The 18,886-nt window shown below is 39.2% G+C and overlaps 1 protein-coding gene across 5 annotated transcripts in view; it reads right to left on the bottom strand.

The window, feature by feature from the left end:
* Window positions 1-346: 346 nt before the first annotated feature.
* TMEM273 (transmembrane protein 273) overlaps window positions 347-18,886 on the bottom strand; it is a 60,243-nt gene continuing 41,703 nt past the window's right edge. The window contains exons 4-7 of one of the 5 annotated variants that reach the window (XR_011164255.1): window positions 18,088-18,118; window positions 6,044-6,206; window positions 4,916-4,939; window positions 347-2,557 (exon numbers count right to left, since the gene is read on the bottom strand). Coding sequence is in view for 4 of the 5 variants with exons in the window: in XM_069067239.1 (XP_068923340.1) it covers window positions 16,644-16,752; window positions 18,088-18,118 (140 nt within the window). In the remaining variant the exon portion in view is untranslated. The other 4 variants (XM_069067240.1, XM_069067241.1, XM_069067242.1 and 1 more) reach the window with 4 other exon arrangements.

Here is an 18,886-nt window from a genome sequence, read left to right as displayed (position 1 = left end):
ACAAATTTAGTTCCAAAATTTTTTTTACACAGTTCACATTCACCAATTTAGCTACCACTTGACAAATATGGAATCTCTTGAAATGTCATTCTTCTATCCCAATTCCAAAGGAAAAACCATATGAAAGAGTAATTTGCCCTTCCCCACTGAGCACAAAGTCATTGGATAAATGTAGTTTGAGACATTTTGCTCTTGGCCTACCTTAAACTAAACTACCTGACAGTTTCTGATATGTATTTTCTAAGAATAAGTAAACATGTGGCCTCCTTCATAAGTGTACATCTCTAGCTCACAAACCAGAGATCTTAATTAAAATTCTGCTAAAGGAAGCAAATCAATTAACAGATATCTTACAAGATGGTTTATTTTATCTTACACAGAGAAAATTACTTATAAGTATCACATTACCGCTTTAGGTGATGCGTTAACAAAGGCTGTTGCCGAACTACATCGTTATCAAGTCAGATAAAAGACACCCTGGGAATCCCTGAGAATTATTATCATACAACACTTTGCCTCGAAATACAGTTCATCTTTCATCCTGTGCGAGGAGAACATGGGCTCAGACAGACAGGAGCGCCCCATGGAGCACAGCTCCGTCGGAGTGGATGTCTCCAGACTTCTCAAGCTGGTGCAGCGAGCGTTGCTTTTGCAATAGATTTGTAGGTTGTTATGAAAACATAGAGTTAATGAATCGCGAAAAGAGATCCTGGCACGAGACTCCCCGTTGTGTGGGGAGAAGACCACGGCCAAACAAATGGTCAGTAACCTTCGATTTGGACTGGCTCTTTAAGTTCTTCCCACCCCCACATCCCATACCTGAAATACCCATGCGTGTTGGTATGTGGCCTTCTGCCATTTTTGAAAGAAATTTGAAAAGATTCTTACGATATCTTTATCTTATCATTGCCAGGTCACAGGGTGGAAAGAATATTGGATTTGGAGTCTGTGGACTTGGGTCTGAGTCCTGGCCCTATGACTGGATCTAGGTTGCCTCTAAGTTTCATCCATCTCTATCTACAATTCTATGATCCTGTGGTGTCACCACGCGCAAGTCATTTTTCCTCTCTTGGACCCACTTTCATCATCTGTACAATGGACTAATTGATTTATTATGTCTTCTTCAATTCTAATTCTGGGATACTATAGTCCCCTTCCATTCATCTGTCCAGCACTTTTTGGGTAAAAATTTATCCTTCTTCTAAGGCCCTGGACACTTCTCTCTATTTCTCTCTGTTTTTTTTTTCCTTAAAATAACGGTCAAACTTTTAGGTTCAATACAAACTACTTTCCATTTTGTCTTGGTTTCCATGTTCTCCAGGGTGAGGAACTCTGAATGTGTCTGAAACACAGACATAATATCCAGGTATCCAGGAGGCTGCATCAGAGCTGGAACTAGGAGTGTCTGAAGCAAGCGAGTTCCACAAATGATGCCTTGGATAAGTTTGTGAAGCAAGACATCAGATGCATGGGAGAGATGGAGCCCCTGGAATCGAGGATACTACTAGCAGAGGCATAAGGGAGTGGGGATAGGGACTAGACAGAGAAGAAGTTTGCCCCACCTCCCCCTCCCCCACCTTCTGAGAGTTTTCCATTTTAACTAATTAATCTTACTAGCTTAGGTGCTAAACTCTGTTGTTTCAATAATGCTAAAGGACTAAGGGTATTGAAGTGTCCTCTAAATGTATTTCCCTGAGACAAAGCTCCATGCATCTCACCCTAGTTATATCTCTGTGGTTTTGTGATAAGTACAATGACATTGGAAGTGGTCAGTGATTGCTGTCAGGTAAAAAGAGTAGTGACTCTGGATTCCATGAACCTGGATTTAAATCCCATCCCTAGTACTACCTGTGTGAATTTAGGCAAGTCCATTAACTTCTCAGTTTCCTTGTATGTAAATTGAGGGGGTTAGACTACATGGCCTCAGAAGTCCCTTGCAGTTCTAGGTCAATAATCCTGTGGTCCTATACCATGTATGTACAGTGTCCAGAAGGCTCCAGCAACAAGAAGGATGGTTGATGAAGCAGATGAGGATGCCATTAGTTAGACCACAGTGCTGTTGAGGCCAAGCTTGAAGCTTTGATACTTGAGTGAGTTGGTTGATATGTTTTATGTTCCATAGCTATAGACTATAGCCTCATGATCCATTTTGCTGTTGTAAGTGTAAGCTGTTGGTTATAAAAGGAACTGGACAATATTATGTGCACAGGTCCATGCAAATCCATCCATCCCCATTAATAACAGAACAACTCACCCTCTCACCCTACTAACAAGTGGGCCATCATTCTCATCTAGGAAGGAAAGTACTTCCTCTTTATCACTATGATTATTATTATTTTTGTAAAGAGCAAATGCACTTAGGAATCTCTTCCTCTACTCATTTGTCTCCGTCAGTAAACATGTTCTCTTCGATCCCTGGTGAATCAACAGCCTTGAATGTTAAACTTCTGTGCTGATTCGCAGGCACCCATGGGAACAGTAGTAGCATGTCTTGTCCAAGCCAATCACACACCATCAGAAAACAGCTGCCGGTTAGAGTTCAATCACTGGAGCTTCTCTGCAAAAGAAGAAAAGCATTTAAGGAACGTTTGCCTCATAATTCCTTGACTGGGGGACGTGGCAGGGGGAGAGGAAAGTGGGAGGGACACACATCTGTATGTGCATAAGCTAAAATTCTGCAGCTGAAAACCCAAGGGAAGAGCTTGTTCAGTGGGGCTCCTGGAAACAGCCGAGAGTTACAGAGATCCGGGCACAGTCTCTAAGAGCATTTGGTGATATGTCTGAAGGTGGTAGGTTCTGTTCAGGCCAAACTCCCACTTATTTTAGTGGGCACTTCAGGCAGTACAAAGCTACAGGTCTGGGGCTCCGTGTCACAACAGCAGCATGCATACTGAACAAGTCTCCTTGTACATTATTACTAAGAGATTTCCAGTATCAGTAAGCTCGTAGACAGTAAGGAACAGGCACGGAATGGTAACCAGCAAACAAGATAATGACCAGCCAAGGCTCCTTCTTGTGAGGTGGATTTTTAATTTATCAAAAGTTTGTTAAGCTCCTCTTGTCTCGTAGGACTGACACAGGAGATAAAGGAAGGTGAAGGACAGCTCAGTCCTTCTTTCAAGTGGCTCACAATCTGATTTGTATGTAAAAGCAGTGTTGGCCATCCTCAAGTAAAATGAATTATTGAGCTCCTTGAGGGCAGGGACTGTCTTTTGCCTCCTTTTGTATACCTAGCACTTAGGATAGTGCCTGCCACACAGCAGGCACTTAATGAATGTTCACTCATTGATTAGAAGGTTTAGACATTCTGATGCCTCCATCCGACAGTGCCCTCCCTCCCCATCTTGTATCTACCACTGGGGTTACTCTATTTATATTCCTTCTGTATATACTTATGTATGCATTTGTCATCTCCCTTGGTAGAATGCATATGCCTTGAGAGTATTTGTGTCCTTAGTGCCTAACACAGTGCCTGCCATATAGTAGATGCTTAATAAATGCTTGTTGGTTGATTGAATTTTATCTGTGTAAATAAATAACCCAATCATTTAGGCCTATAAAAAAAAAACCTGTACATTGATCATTCCCTTAGGACTCCTTTAATCATCATCGACCAATGAGAATCGGTCAGAGGGTATCAGTGCATACTCTGAAGTGAAAAGGGGACCTTCTTTTTCCTGAATAATAAGTGTAATAGCCTCTTTAGGATTCCCCTTTAAGGTGTGATCAGTATTACAAACAAATATATAGAATTTTGGTGGATCTACTTTATGATATGTGTGATAGAGGGACCCTTTTCTACTTCTGCATATTTCAATGCCCTATGATTATTTGCATTGAAGATGAGCTTGACAGACACAGGGAGACAGTGGAAGATAGAAGGTCCTGGTGTGTTATGGAGTCATGAAGAGTTGGACACGACTGAATGATTGAACAGCAACAACAACAAAATCTGATTATTTCCTGTTGACTATGATGACTGGAGGACCCCTGTGGAGATATTACATAAGGCTTTTTTGAAGACTCATTAATTCAATAACTTTTTGAACTTGTGATATTATTTTGTTTCTATATATATGGAATATCTGTGAAAAGAGGAGAAAGTCATCAAACAAACAATAAGTGTGTGTATGTATACATGTATATACATACATCTACATTATATATACATACATATATAAATACATGATAACATAAAGGTTACTTGCCTAGTGGCAGTCACTGAATTGGTTGCTTAAGATGCTGAGTTACCATAACCAGATCTAAATTAAGTCTACCTGGTAAAGGTTGAATTCAGCAACTGTATTATTGCACAAAGTCTACTTTTTCCCAGACTAATCACAAATTTTAAATTTATTTGTGATTTAAGAATGTATTACCCAGAAAATTGTCTCTAATTGTTAGTGTAGACCCAGTTGCAGTATTATAAGTATCTCCTGTTTTTGTTGTTGTTCGTTTCAGTCATGTCTGACTCTTCATGACCCCATGTGGGGCTTTTCTTGGAACATATACTGGAGTGGTTTGCCATTTCCTCATTCAGCTCATTTTACAGATGAGGAACTGAAGCAAACATAGGCAAGTGACCTGTCCAGGCTCACATAGATACAGCCAGTGAGTGTTAGATGCACTGAATTTGAATTCATGAGGAGGAGGCTTCCTGACTCTAGGTTGAGTACTCTATCCACTTCTTTCAAAGTATCTGCTGTAGGGAGGATCAAAAACTCCCTAAAATAATCCAGGAAGCTTTTGACCCCTTACTCTAGCAACATCTTGGACCAAAAAGAGTTTCCAGCAAAATGATCAAAACTGTTTGTGAAGGCATGATTTGACTGAAATCATCATTTATCCTTGGGGTGACTCTTGCTTCCTTGAAATAAATCACTGCTTTATTTGAACTGATGTCTTTAAGACTCACCTGTCAGAGGAATTCAAGTTGGATCTGTAAAGGATAAGAAATAAGATTTGGAATTTGAACATTCATTGAGTAATGCATTAAGTATAGGAAATGCATTAAGAGTTTGGCCAACCTACAAAATCCCATTGCTTGCTCCTGGCTTTTTCTGATGAATTTTCTTTCTTATTGATCGTTAACTCAACTTGACTCCATCTAGTGTCAGTTACTGGAACCTTGAATTATGCTTCCTTTCCCCTCAAGATCATTTTCATTTTCTGCTGTCAAGCAGTAGTAGTCATGAAAGGGAACTTTGTGGTTTAAACATTCATCCATTCATTCACTCAAACATTCAGCAAATATTTATTGTATTAAGGGAATTAATCTCCTATTCGCAAAGTAATTGGTGCTGTGAAAAGGCTCAAAAAACTACCACTTTGTTTTTTTTCAAAAGAGTATTTTAACCAGATTATTTTAGAATCTTTACTTTTTTCTTCTTGGGTACCTTCTAACTCATGGCTCAGATATTCCCGCAAAAACTCTCCTGAGATTAAAATAGCCCATTGTTCAAATTTAAAATAACATCCTTATTTTTGTTTAATCCAGTGATATATCAAAGCATTTTATTATTAATAATGATGACACTCATAATAGCTTATTTTATATGGCACGTTAAATTTTGTAAAATTACATTATCTTGTTTGATACTTAATTCTATGATGTAGGTGTTATTAGCATAATCCCCATTTCATGGAATTATTAAAATTCAGAAAAGTTAAGGGATTTGCCCATCGTCATACAGTTAGTAAAGGTCTAAGAGAAGAGTCAAAATCAGGTCTGCCTGATGCAAGTTCAGAATGTTAGCCACTGTTCTATCCACTTTTCAGTTGAGAAAAAATGCAATGCATTTTATAATTCTTTTTTTTTCAAGAAGGTCCTTGGCCTAGGAATATCAATAATGACATGCTTTTTTTAATTCTAAATCAGGGTTTTTAAATCTGGGAATGAAGCTTTCTCTTGCTTTCCACATATCCTGGTAACCTGATAAATTAAAACAATGCAGGAAAGCTGGTGGACTTGGCTTCTTCACTTCTTAAATAGTCTAAATGTGACTCTTTGGGGTTAGATAATAATGAACTGACTTCCACCAACCCCCTAGGAAGACTGGAGAAGATAGCAGAGGAAGCCAAGACAGGGCTTTATCAGATACTAGAAAAGACAGGAAGGAATCCAAGTTGATACTCAGACATTTTAGCTGCAAAAGAAATCTCTCTCTGGAGTCTGCTGTTCTGGCTTTCCAGCTGCCAAGCTTCTCCTGAAAGGAGAGAGCCATCCATTAGGACAAACGCTAAAGGACAGGACAAATTCTTTTCTTGTTAGGTCAACTATGACTTGAAATAAGTGGATGTCAGGCTAGGGCTGAAAAAATTTCTTCGTTAATCAGAGACTGAATGGTAATCATTTTTGTTGCAATGGCATTTGAACTGTCTTTTAAAAAACATTCATCATGGAAAGATAAACATTTCTGATGGCAAGCCATTAGAAGATGAAAGGGATACAGCAGAAGAACAGACAGTGAGCAAGAACTGATATGCTATGGGGAATTGAGCACAAGAAATGGAGTCAGAAGTCCTGGGTTTGAATCTCACCTTGAGCTGGCGACAAAGAGGATAGAACACTAGACCCAGAGTCAAAAAGACTTAAATTTAAATCTAGCTTCAGACACTTAGTGGTTTTGTGACCCTAGGAAAGTCTCTCCTTCCATTTTTCATCGTCCACTCTGGTTTCAACCCCACGGGACATCATGCTTCCCCCAGACTAAGCTGGGCATTTGAAAGCTCATCACCATGAAGATTTTTATACTCAATAACTTCTTATCTCCCTCAATTGCCTCTCTCCTGGAATTGGAGGGCTGAAGGGAAGAGCAATAATTTCCTCCCAAAGCCTTCCTTTATAAAGGACTCAGAAATTTCTAAAAGAAATTTTTCCATTTTTCATCAGCGCTTCTGCTTGGTTTCATCTTTAAGGAGTAACATTAGCCCTGGCTGGGTGCCTCCAGTGGCCTTCTCATTTGTATTGTAAACTCCTTGAGGGCAGGGATTGTCTCTGTTGTTTTCTTATTTGTATACTTAGCACATTACGGTAGCATTTAGTAGATACTTAATAAATGTTTATTGAATTGAACTTGACCTGTCTGCCTGAATTTCCTCATCAGTAAAATGGGGATAATAAGAGCTCCTTATCTCCCAGGGTTGATGTGAGGATAAAATCAGAAAATACTTACCAAGTGCTTTGCAAAACCTCAAAGCATTATAAATACTAGTTATTGTTAATCACTATTAATACTAGCACTTCTACTAATCATAACAACAGTTTAACTTGTCTGCATTTCAGTATTTTCAACTCTAAAATTACTTCTAAGGTCCTTTCCGGTTCTAAAACTACAGTCATCTGCTTGCTTGTTTTTATGCTTTTGTGATTACTTTGAACTCATATAATTTTTGCACTGGTTTTGCAATATGCTTTCTCTAGTACACTGCCTTTGCTCCAACGAAATCTATTTTCTGTGTTTGTCTAGGACGTTCGTAGACTTCTTGAATGTCAGAGTTAGAAATGATCTGAGACGCCACGTAATTCAACCTACCTGAAAGGGAAGCCTCTCTCCAACATTTTTCCAAAGCACCCATCTACCCTATGTTTGAAAATCTTCATTGATAAAAAAAAAAAAATGTGATGCCTTCCAAAGCAAGCTATCCCCACTTTGGACAGTTTGAATGATTTGCAAGTTTTTTATTTACATAACACCCAAAATGTCTCTTTTTTTTATGCTCCCATTTCTGCCCTTGGAGGTTAAGCAGAACAGCAAGCCTAACCTTTGTTTTTTGGCTGTTACTCTGTCTGCACCCCTTCCCCTTGTCTGGAAAATCAGCTCATCTGGGTTCTTGCTCAGAGTCTGCCAGTAATTTATAGAATCAGAACTAAAGACTTAGAAGATAGCCTGTAGGCCATCTAGTCCAACAAGAATCTACCAAACAATGTTGTTTTAAAATAAAAGGAAAGGGGAAAATGTAGAATTTGGAGTCAACCACTGCAAGGCAGCAATGATCTCCAACAAATTCAGGGGCAAATGGACTTTGGTGTAGATGGATTTATCCACTGTACATCCTGAAACAACCCTGCCTACCAGCTGTAAATCTCGACTAGAATCTCATCATCTACAAGAAGCCTTTCCCAACCCCTCTTAATTCTATGCCTTCCCTCTATTAATTATTTCCTATGTATCCAATTTTTTGTACACATTTCTTTGTCTCTGTTGTCTCCCCCATTAGATTTTGAGCTCCCTGAAGTCAGAGACTGCCTTTTGTCTCTTTTTGTATCCCCAGAGCTTAGCACAGTGCTTGGCATGTTGTTATTCAGTTATTTTTCAGCCAAGTCTGATTCTCTGTAGGGTTTTCTTGGCAAAAATAAGGGAGTGGTTTGCATTTCCTTCTCCAGTTCATTTTACAGGTAGGGAAACTGAGGAAAACAGGGTTAATTGACTTGCCCAGGGCTGCACAGCTAGTAAGTGTCTTAAGCTGGATTTAAACTCATGAAGATAAATCTTGATTCCAGATCTAGTGTTCTATTTGCTGTGGCACCTAGCTGCTCTACCTGGCACATAGTAGGTGCTTAATAAATGTTTACTGATTGAAAATGAGATGCAACAATTTGACCTCCACTTCCTCTTATCATATTTTGCCTTTGGAGTAGCCACTTTGTTTCTATAAAATATCTTGTTTATGCTATTTTCATAACTCATTTTTTAGGGTTTTTTTTTTAGCAAAAATCAAACTAAGAATAGTTAGAACTATAAGTTGGGGGGTGGGGAGGGGAGAGGGATGGGGAAGGTTCAGATCTATGATTTCATCAAAGTACCTTATAGTCTTTGAGACTGAATTGTCTCCTGAGGTCATGGCTGACAAAATTCTTATAATTATGATAATCAGTTACATATTACCCTTTAAAGGTTTTCAAAACATTTCTCTTTCTACTTGTTTGATCTTTACAACAATACCATCTGGTAGATAGTGGAACCATCATTATCCTACATTTTCAAGATAAAGAAACTGAGTTTTGATCCAGTCCAATAAACATTTATAGGCTTAAGGCTCAGAAGGCTTGATGGCTCACCCATAGTCATACAGGCTAGGGAGGATGTCAGGGATTTCATTTTACTCCTGTATTTGCATTCCCAGCACTTAGGACACTAAGGTGGCTCATGGAAAGTGTTTAATGAAATTTTTTCATTCATCTCCACTACATTAAATGATCTTGATTTTCCAGCTCCTAGTTCAGGGATATTTATTGTGTCCATTCTTTAAAAATGTAAATATTTCTAAGAATTGTAAAAAGCAATTACTATTCCAGAATAATATCTGCAGAAGGTATTTTTTTTATACAAGTGAACACAAAATGCTGGGAGAAAAATTTGGTACATGCCATTATGAAAAGTGCTCAGTATAAGGAAATTATATCTTTGTCTTGAGACTCTGGTTTTTAATAATAAATTTAAAAAAAACCCAAAAGTACTATTTGTCTTTAGCATGATTACTAGTTTCTTTGGAGCAGAAAATATATCAGAATAATCTGGTTGTCTTTATGTATTGAAGTTTCAGTCTTTAGTGAGAAGGAGGGAAAGGTGGTGTGGGAATTTTAATCAACACTAAATTTGAATATATGGTCATCTTATTTACTACCCAAATTCATTTTCTGATTCACTTTAGTTGAGAGTGAGCCTGGGAGCCATGGCTTGAATCTATAAGAATATGAACTCTTAGAAATTCCTAAATAGCTGTGTGACCTTGGGAAAGTAATTTTCACTCAACCTTCACTTCCTCATCTGAAAAATGACCAGGTAGGATGAGATGATGCCTCTCTACTCCAAGATTCCATGAGTCCATTTAGTAAACCCTACTAATCTGACTAGCTCAAAACAAGATAAGATTTTAAATTATCAGATACTTTTATAGGTTGTCAGCAAGAAATTTTAATCAGCATTTCAGTGATGAATATCATATGCAAATATGCATCATTATACTATCATCTCCTGTTACTATCAATTAATATTTATATAGCATCCAATGAAATAAATGCTTAATAAATGTATGTTGAATAAATAAAAAAGATAATTTCAATACGAATAAACTTTTGAATGAGAATTATCAGCAAATGGGTACTTACTCATCTCTAATTCTCCCAATGGAGAGAATCACAGGGTGGTGACATAATGAAAAAAGCAGATATTGGCATGGTGCTTTAAGAACTGCAGAATAGTATACATACATTATCTCATTTGATAGGAGCTTAGCTTTAGAACTAGAGTGAACCTTAGAGGTCTTTTAACCCAATCTTTTCATTTTTCAGATGAGGAAAATGAATCCCAGAGACTCATGAATCCTATAGAAAATGAGTCCCATTGACTAGAATCACATAGATTATAAGTGACAGAGCAAGATTAGAACCCAAGTCTTCTGACCCTATAGCTAGGCCTCTCTTCATTGTAACACATACACCATTGCCTGCCCCCCTACTATAACCTTTTAAAATATCATCCCACAAAAGGTACCCAAGTGTTCTCTACTCACCTCCAACTCAGAATCAAGCAAGTCTAGTGACCTAGTCACTATCTAATAAATTATTCATCATCCTAATGGGAGAAGTATTTTAATGTATTCCTTCTCCCTGGAGAGCTGGCCTCCCCCATCCCTCTCTCTTTTCCTGGTGCTTCTCCTCTATCCTGCCCCAGGGCCTCCCTTTCACACATGACCATCCTTCCCCCACCCCACCCCATGCCTAGTGTGCTTCTCATACCTAGTAATCACTGCTAAGTTTAATATATAGTAGAGGTAACCCTGGGTGTCAGTCAGGCAGTCAACAAACATTTATTAAAGACCTACTATGTGTCAGGCATTGAAAGCAAAAATACAGTCCCTGCTCTCAAAGAGTTCACAGTCTAAGGGGGGAGAGAACATGCAGAGTTAAGTACAAACAGGATACATACAGGGTAAATTGGAGATAATTTCAGAGAGGAAGAGCTTAGATTAAGAAGAACTAGGGAAGATTTATTGTAAAAGATGTGATGCCTAGGAATGAGGTGGGTGTTTTAGCTGGGCCTTGTATTTCTGATCCCTGTGACAACTCGCTAACCACTCAGAGCTTCAATTGCTCATCTATAAAACGTCAGCAACAAGGTTTGCCCTGCCTATGGCAGGAATGCTGTATACTTTATAGGAGCCAACATATACAAAGCCACTTAGAACCACTGAAGTGCTATTTGAATATAAAATGTAACTAAAGCATTAGTGCATAAGAGATTTAAGTATGATCCCTCCAGGAGGTATTTGCATTTTAAGTGAGGACTCTAAGACCCAAAGTCAAGTCAAGGAAGCTGTATTAAGTGCCTACTATATGTAAGACATTGTACTAAGCCCTGAATATACAAAGAATGGCCAAAAAAACCAAAACAAAACAGTCCCTACTCTCAAAAAAGCTATAAGGGTATAATAAAGGCAGAGGGGTTAATTGTTGGAGTAAAGGGGGTATGCCCATACAGGGGTGGACTGGAAATAGACTTAGGAGCCTATTGTTAAATTTTCAGAGTGAGTATTTATACCTCAGAAGTCAGCAAATGGTAAAATCAGGGATTGATTTATTGTTTTGCTGATTGTCTAAACTTAAGAAAGTGATGGAGAAAAATGTTAAGTAATGTAGATTCAGTTGAAAAGTGTGTCTTTCATGCATTCCTCCCCACCCAGAAAAGCCAATCCTTTAACATTTACCAGCACACTGCTGCATGTAGGTGACTGTCTACTCTTCCCATTCACAGGAGCAGTTCTGGGTGGGTATGAGGCATTTCCTTTCTCTGGGTGTTCCGTTTTTAAATGAACATGCATTTCCAATGAATTAGGTTCCAAGCTGGATTTGCTCCATTTCACCAACTATTCCAACTCAGTGGGGTGTGGGGGAAGGTAAGTATTCTGCCAGATCCTTTTGAGAAATTCAGAGATTGAATTTACTGGTCATGAAATGCTGTAGTAATGAGGAATATTTGAAGGTGTGATGATGAAATCAGAAATAGATTGTTGTAGTAGTGGTCTCTCTAGACCAATGTTTGTAAAGTACTTTAGACTCATTATCTCATCTGAAGTCAGAAAGTTTGTGAAAATTCCCTGAGGAGGGAGATTATGTCTGATTCCATCTTTGCATCATTAATGCCCAATTCAGAGCCTTGCACATGATACATGTTGGTTGTTGAATTGAACTGACAATAAGCCACATTATAACCTCTCTTCTGATCTACATGAGCCAGAAAGGAATAAAAAGGGAAGATAAGGAGTGTTGTTTATCTTTGTGGCAAGATGTGGTTCATCCTAACATGCTCTGAACACGGGAAGTCAAAGAATATGGTGTGAAAGTTTCAAGACCTGGTTTCCAACTTTAATGTATTTGAATGGGCAGTGAGAAAGAAGAGATATTCCCCTAAAACTCTCCCTAGAAGGATCATTGAACTGATGATTAGGAGATCAGTAGTCATACCTGGGTCTACCTTAATATTTGCTGATTGACCTTGATTAAGCAACTCATTCAACCTTTCCTGACTTAGTTTCCCTAAGTCTGCAAAATGGGGGATAATAAAGAACAAGAGACTCAAAGAAGCATTATAGCTGGCAGCCCCCTCCTTCTACAGATAAGGAAACAGAAGCCCACTGAGGTTGCTCCAAATGGCACAGCTAGTTTGTGGAAGCACGAGGTCTAGAAGCAGTGTCTGACCTGCCTATCTCAGAAAGGGTTAAAATGTAAAAGCTCAAGACCTGCCTGATTATCTCTATGCTAAAAAAGAATAAAGATTCACTCTCCACTCCAAATAAATAGACTGTCCTTCTACTCCCTCCAGGCATTTGCAGAGATTGTTCAAACCCCTGCCCCCTCCACCCATGCCTCTAATTCACTTTATCTTTATCACCTCTTAGAGTCCTTATCATCCTTTGAAATTCTGTTCTCTGGACATCTCCCCCTCAAAGACTTCCCTAAGGCCTCCACTGGGAGTTCTCCCTTCTCAAATGAACTCACATTGACTTACCTATTTACATTTAGTCTGCGTCACTAATGCTATCCCAAACTCCTAGTGGACAGAGGGTGACCACACTTTTGTCTTCATATCTCCAGTGCCCAACATATTAATGTGCATCATAGACCCTTGACAAATATTTGTTGAATTGAGTTAATGGAGAAGAGCCCTCCATCACTCTGCGGTCAATCTAATTCTTTAACATTCTTGGCTCCCAGAGGGAAGGGAGAAATGGTAGCCAACCGATTTTCAGTACAATGTCAGAACCAGGTCTATAATCATCAAGAAGCATTTATTAAGTACCCACTGTATGGCAAGTACTAGGGAGAAAAAAAGGCAAAAACATAGTCTCTTCCCTCAAGGATCTCAGTCTAATAGAAGAAACAATATTCAAACGATTATATAGGTATAAGATGTGTACAGTATAAGTGACAGGTAGTCTTATGGGGAAACCCAGAGCCTGTAGGCATGAAGTAAATACATGAAGTGAACGACATAATCATATATTTAGAGTTGGATAAAGTCCAACTCTTTCATTTTACATACGAGGGAAATTATGAACAGAAAAGTGGAGTGACTTGCTTGTGGTCAAATAAATAGTAAATTAGAGAGGTGAAATTTGGACTCATGTCCTCTGACTCCAAAGCCAGCACCAGTCAGGACTCTGAAGCAATACTTAACTAAATATAGCCTAATGACCTTGGAAAATATTCCCAGAGTGGAGGATGAGGATGATGGAGTTCCCCTGCCAGAATCTGCAAAAGACATTGGCCTCATTTTGGCATTTGCCCGAGGTAGAAAGTAAGGCTTTGACCAAGTGTGTGCAGCCATCAGATGGTGGCTAATTACCCCCTGGCAGCTGGAGCCCAGTGCCTGGAGGATGTCAAGAGCTGGCTAGTCAGGCAATCAGGAGAAGGGGTGCTGTGCTGCTGGAAGAGACGGAAGAGAAGAAGCAACAAGGGCAGAATCAAGACCTGAATCCAGAACATAAAATGATGCAAGAAGAGGCCAGTTGCTGTCTCCAGAGCTCTCCCTGAAGAACTGTGGAAACTGGCCCCCACACCTCTGTGTCCTCTCTGCATCCTCCAGGGGTCTAAAGAGAAAAGCATCCCGGAGCTTAGAGTTACTCGAACGATTGATCTAAACTCATTCGTGAGAATTGCCTCGCGTTTACAGCTTTCTCTTGACAAATAGAAATGTTGTTATTGGGCTTATATGGAACAAAGAATCAGAAAGGAGGCATACTTAATCACTGTTCCCTAAAGGTGACTGATGTCTCCCTCCCCATCCCTTACTCTTTTTAAAAAAGGTAAAGAAAGGACTTGTCCAAAGTCACAGAGCTCATCAGCAGTCAAGAGGCCCTACTTCAGTCATGCCCAGATGCTCTTACTCAGTGACTAACATTTCTACATAGAACTTAATTGTTCTGTCAACTGACTCTTCCACTCACCCACCCAGCAGTGCGAGTAGTCTTTGGGAACAGATACAAATATGTTGTGGTTGTTGTTCAGTCATTTTCAGTCATGTCAGACTCTTTATGACCCCATTCAGGGTTTTCTAGGCAGAGATACTGGAGGGGTTTGTCGTTTCCCTTTCCAGCTCATTTTGCAGATGAGGAAACAGAGGCAAACAGGGTTAAGTGACTTGTCCAAGGTCACACAGTTAGTAAGTGTCTGAGGTCAAATTTGAACTCAAAAAGAGAAGTCTACCTGACTCCAGAACCAGCTCTATCCATGGTGCCATATGTCTGTATACATATGTGTATATGTATGTGTGTATATATTTCCAAAGATTACTATCTTTGCTGGAGGTGAGGGGTTAGAGTTGGGGAGTCACTTGATAAACACAAAAAATACATATATGTGTATGTACACATATACAAACATATGTATGCAGTACATACATGCATACATGTATGTGTATGCATATATATGTGTATGCATATTCCCAAAGACTATTCTCCCCCCTCATATAATATATATACACACATATGCACATGTGTACATACATATGTATACTGTGTGCACATATTGCATTGTGTACATGTGTACTCATTTGCAGAAAAAAACTAGGATGGGATAATCAGAGCTTTTCTTAAGGGCACCACAATTTAAAAGGAGCAAAAATTTTAAAGAATGAGGGAGCATTTTAAAAGTTTGTTGTGGCTACATTTTGAAGCACTTTTACTTCCTTCAGGAATATAGAAACAACTGAGCTTTGCACCTAGTGATGACCAAGAGTAATTGACGTCGGAAGTTTCCAGATTATGCACTTTCTCCCCCATACAGTCATAGTCCAGATGAGTTCTTCCCCAGGCTACCTCACTCTGCTTCTTCCCCTCAGTTACAGTCTCATAGAGCCCTGGGATATCACCCCCTAAGGCCTGGCACTGTTGTCTCCACACAAACTCTATCTATTAACTGAATTTGCCTTAGTTACCTCTTGTATTATTTTCAGAACATGAATTACAAAGTGGGTTTCAGGGCACTTTGCCCCACGTGCTAAAATTGCTACTTACCAGTCTGCTTCTCTGATAAAGGTGTCCTAGATCCTTAGAATCAAAAATTAGTTCTGGGTGAGAAGCCAATGAAAGAATTCCCAAGAATCATCACAGAGCCAACAGAAGGCACTAAGCAACATTGTAAGGTAGCAGGTGCCACCTGCAGTGTGGAAAGATATTTTTCTGGGCTTCCCACTGGGGAGCCATGGAGTTTTTGTTCAGAGTCAGACAGGAATATGGCCACGAATATTGGTTCTTCGTGTCTAGGGAAGTTTTGTTTCCTGCAATATTGTCACACTATTCCAGGAGGAAATTAGGTGAAATGAGAGAGGATGGTGCTAGGAATATCCATTGCATTTATACTGGAAAGTGGAGGTGTAGCTATGAATTTCTAAAACCTCTGAAAATTCCATGAGATGCTGCCAAAATTGGCTCCCTGCCCATCCCCCAGCCCCGAGTTACAGAACCGAACAATGAAAGGATGAGTCATAGAATCCTAGATTGGGAGTTGGAAAGAAACTCCCAAGTCACCAAATCTACTCTTAAGCCAAGGCAAGAATTCCCTCAAGAATTCCTCTCCCCACAGAGCTAAATAAAAACTATCACACTTTAGTCAGTAAACATTTATTGAATTTATTTTGTGTCTAGAGATCTGAGCTTTGGTGATGGGTACAAGATAAGGTATTTAGAGCAGGAAAGGACCTTGCAGATAATCAGTTTTACCCACCTCATTTTACAGTTTAGGAAAACAGAGGCCCAGAGAGTCTAAGGGATTTACCCAGGATCACACAAGCATCTGATGTAGGATTTAAGCCTAGGTTTTCTGGGTTCCAAATCTAGTACCCAATCCACTATATCTTGCAAAAGAATGGAGGCATCTTCCCAGACAAGGTAATGGACAATAGAGGGACATAAATTGATGAAAACTATAGGAACTCCTCCTTTCCAGTGTGGGGTCCAAGCAGCCACATATCTTGCCAGTGACTAATCACACCATCCTTGAGGAAATAATTTTATGACTTTGGTTAGAAGGTGAGGGAAGAGTGTAAAGACTAGGCTAGAGGAGGGGGATCTTGGTTCCTGAACCTATCTTAGATTATCCTAAGCAGGTCCCCTCTTCTGTTTGCTTGCTCAAGGGATAACGGTTAATTTCTATTCATACAGAGAGATTGAGAGTGTCTAGAGTAAACAGCCTGGGAAACGGCTCTTCGATGATTCAAGTAGGTTATTTCACCAGCGTGGGCCCTCCATCTCCTGAGGGAGAAAGCAACCTTTTTATGACTTGGTAGGTGACCTTTGAGACTTGCTGTAGCTGAAAAACACATCCTTCTTACATCCAATCTAGGACTGAGCCTCTTAAAACTTAGCTAGGCTGTTCCTCAGATGATAGGTGGTAGACTGGTCATTGAAGCAATATTCAAAGCCTTCCTAGTATGTTAGGGAATACCAAAGCTGCTTTCTCAGCAGCAAGACTTTTGATGACCCGGGGCATAACACCGTCTCACTATGATGAGAGACTGAGTAGAACTAGTGGAAAGACTTTAATAGGCATCCAGGTGGCATGATGTAACCATGTGAAGGATTTTACGGTAGGAAGACAGAAGTTTGACTCCTGCCTAGCCATGTGACTCTAAGTAACTTAACTCTCTTGGGCTTAGTTTTCTCACCTGTAAAATGGGCATAATAATATTATCTATTCCTTAGGCTCAAATGAGATAACATAGGAAGTGCTTTGCATACCTTCAGGTGCCATATAAATGTTAGCTATTTTTATCACAGATCCAGAGGGGATATAGAGGCCACCTAGTGCAAATTCCTCATGTAATGAGAAAACTGAGGCCCCAGGATGCCATGACTTGTCCAGGGTCAGACAGGGAGCTATAAGACAAGGAGCTATCAGACAAGGAGCTATAAGAGGAACTATTTGAATTGAGGTGCTTACAGGGCCAAGTATTCACTTCCCTGTACCTTAATACATCTAGGACCAATTTCACATATCACATCAATAGCTATGGGACTCCTAATTCCTCAAATAGGTCAAATGCATTGTTTCTCTGCTCTTACTCCATCAAATCTCATCTCTCCTTTTATATTATTATTACTTTGAAACTATTTGCATTATTTTTAATACATACAATATCATCATGACTTTTTGGTTACTTCTGCTGTTTCCATAAAGATTCTTTGTCCATTTGTGCTTTCTTTAACTTTTCCCTTTGCAAGGTTGTTGTTAGTATATACTCTCCCTTCCAGCCCTGATTTGTTGGGGTTTTTTGTTACTTCACATTATATTCATTCATTCAAGAATTTATTGAGTGTCTATATCCCAGGCACTGCACTTAGTGCTGGGAATATGAAGACATTCCTAAAAGTCTTTCCAGATTTCTTTGTTTCTTATACCTGCCATTCTTAATTACGTTATAGAATCCCATCAAAATGACATTCTACAATTTATACAGCCATTTCCCTATTGTTGCATCAATTATCTCCTTACCCCTAGTAGAATTTAATCTACGGTTTCTTTGACCTTAAGTACAAGGATGAAGAAAATGCATTCATTAAATGTCATAAACTGGAAGGAACCCTTACCTTGTGTTGCTCTTTCTTCGAGATGTTGTATCTAAAAACAGTATTATAAGTCATTAGATAAGCAACATTTACAATGATGTAATGATTGAGATTGAGATGGAGGGATGAGAGGAGGAGGGAGCAGGAGTGGAGGCAGAAGAAAGTGGAAAAGGAAGAGGGAATTCTAGCTTTAAGGTACCTCCTGCCTGTTGGATTTGGTGATGACCATGATGATAAATTTCAGGATCTAAATTCCATAGCCTAGTTGTCAGGGATGAGATTTTAGAATTTTAAAAAGCCAAGACCATATTATTCACCCTCTTTCTATTTTCCCCTCCACTTTCCCCTCCCATCTTTAGTTTAAAGGACTTAATCTGGTGTGTGTATGTGTGTGTGTGTGTGTGAGATAAACAGGCTGTTTTGTTCTCCCTTTATTTACATGGATGCAAAATCTATGCAACTAGGACAAATTATGTTCCGCATGAATTTAGATGTGCAAATGGATCAGGGAGATGCATCAAAGTAGCAGAGCATCCCAAGCCTGCTCAGGTACCAGGACTCCTCCTATTCGTTTCAAACACTCAGTAACCTCATTTTCCAGAGATATGATAATTCTCTTTCATCCACATTTTCATGATCATATTTTTAAAGATATATCATCATTCCATTATGTAATTGAATACAATAGAAAAATTTCACAGATTGTAACGCTGAGACTCTTTAAAAAGGAGTAAAAATCAATGTTTTGTCATCCAAGATCACAAATCTACTTAGAAGCACCTGGGATTATAAAACATAATATTTTCCATGTGCCAGATGA

Source organism: Petaurus breviceps, unplaced genomic scaffold, assembly GCF_028583685.1.
Source record: "Petaurus breviceps papuanus isolate PSGF00001 unplaced genomic scaffold, PetGlider_PUasm1.0 90740, whole genome shotgun sequence".
NCBI classification, from domain to species: Eukaryota; Metazoa; Chordata; class Mammalia; order Diprotodontia; family Petauridae; genus Petaurus; species Petaurus breviceps.
Note: the sequence above shows the minus strand (reverse complement) of the source record. Positions and strands in the feature narration are given on the sequence as shown.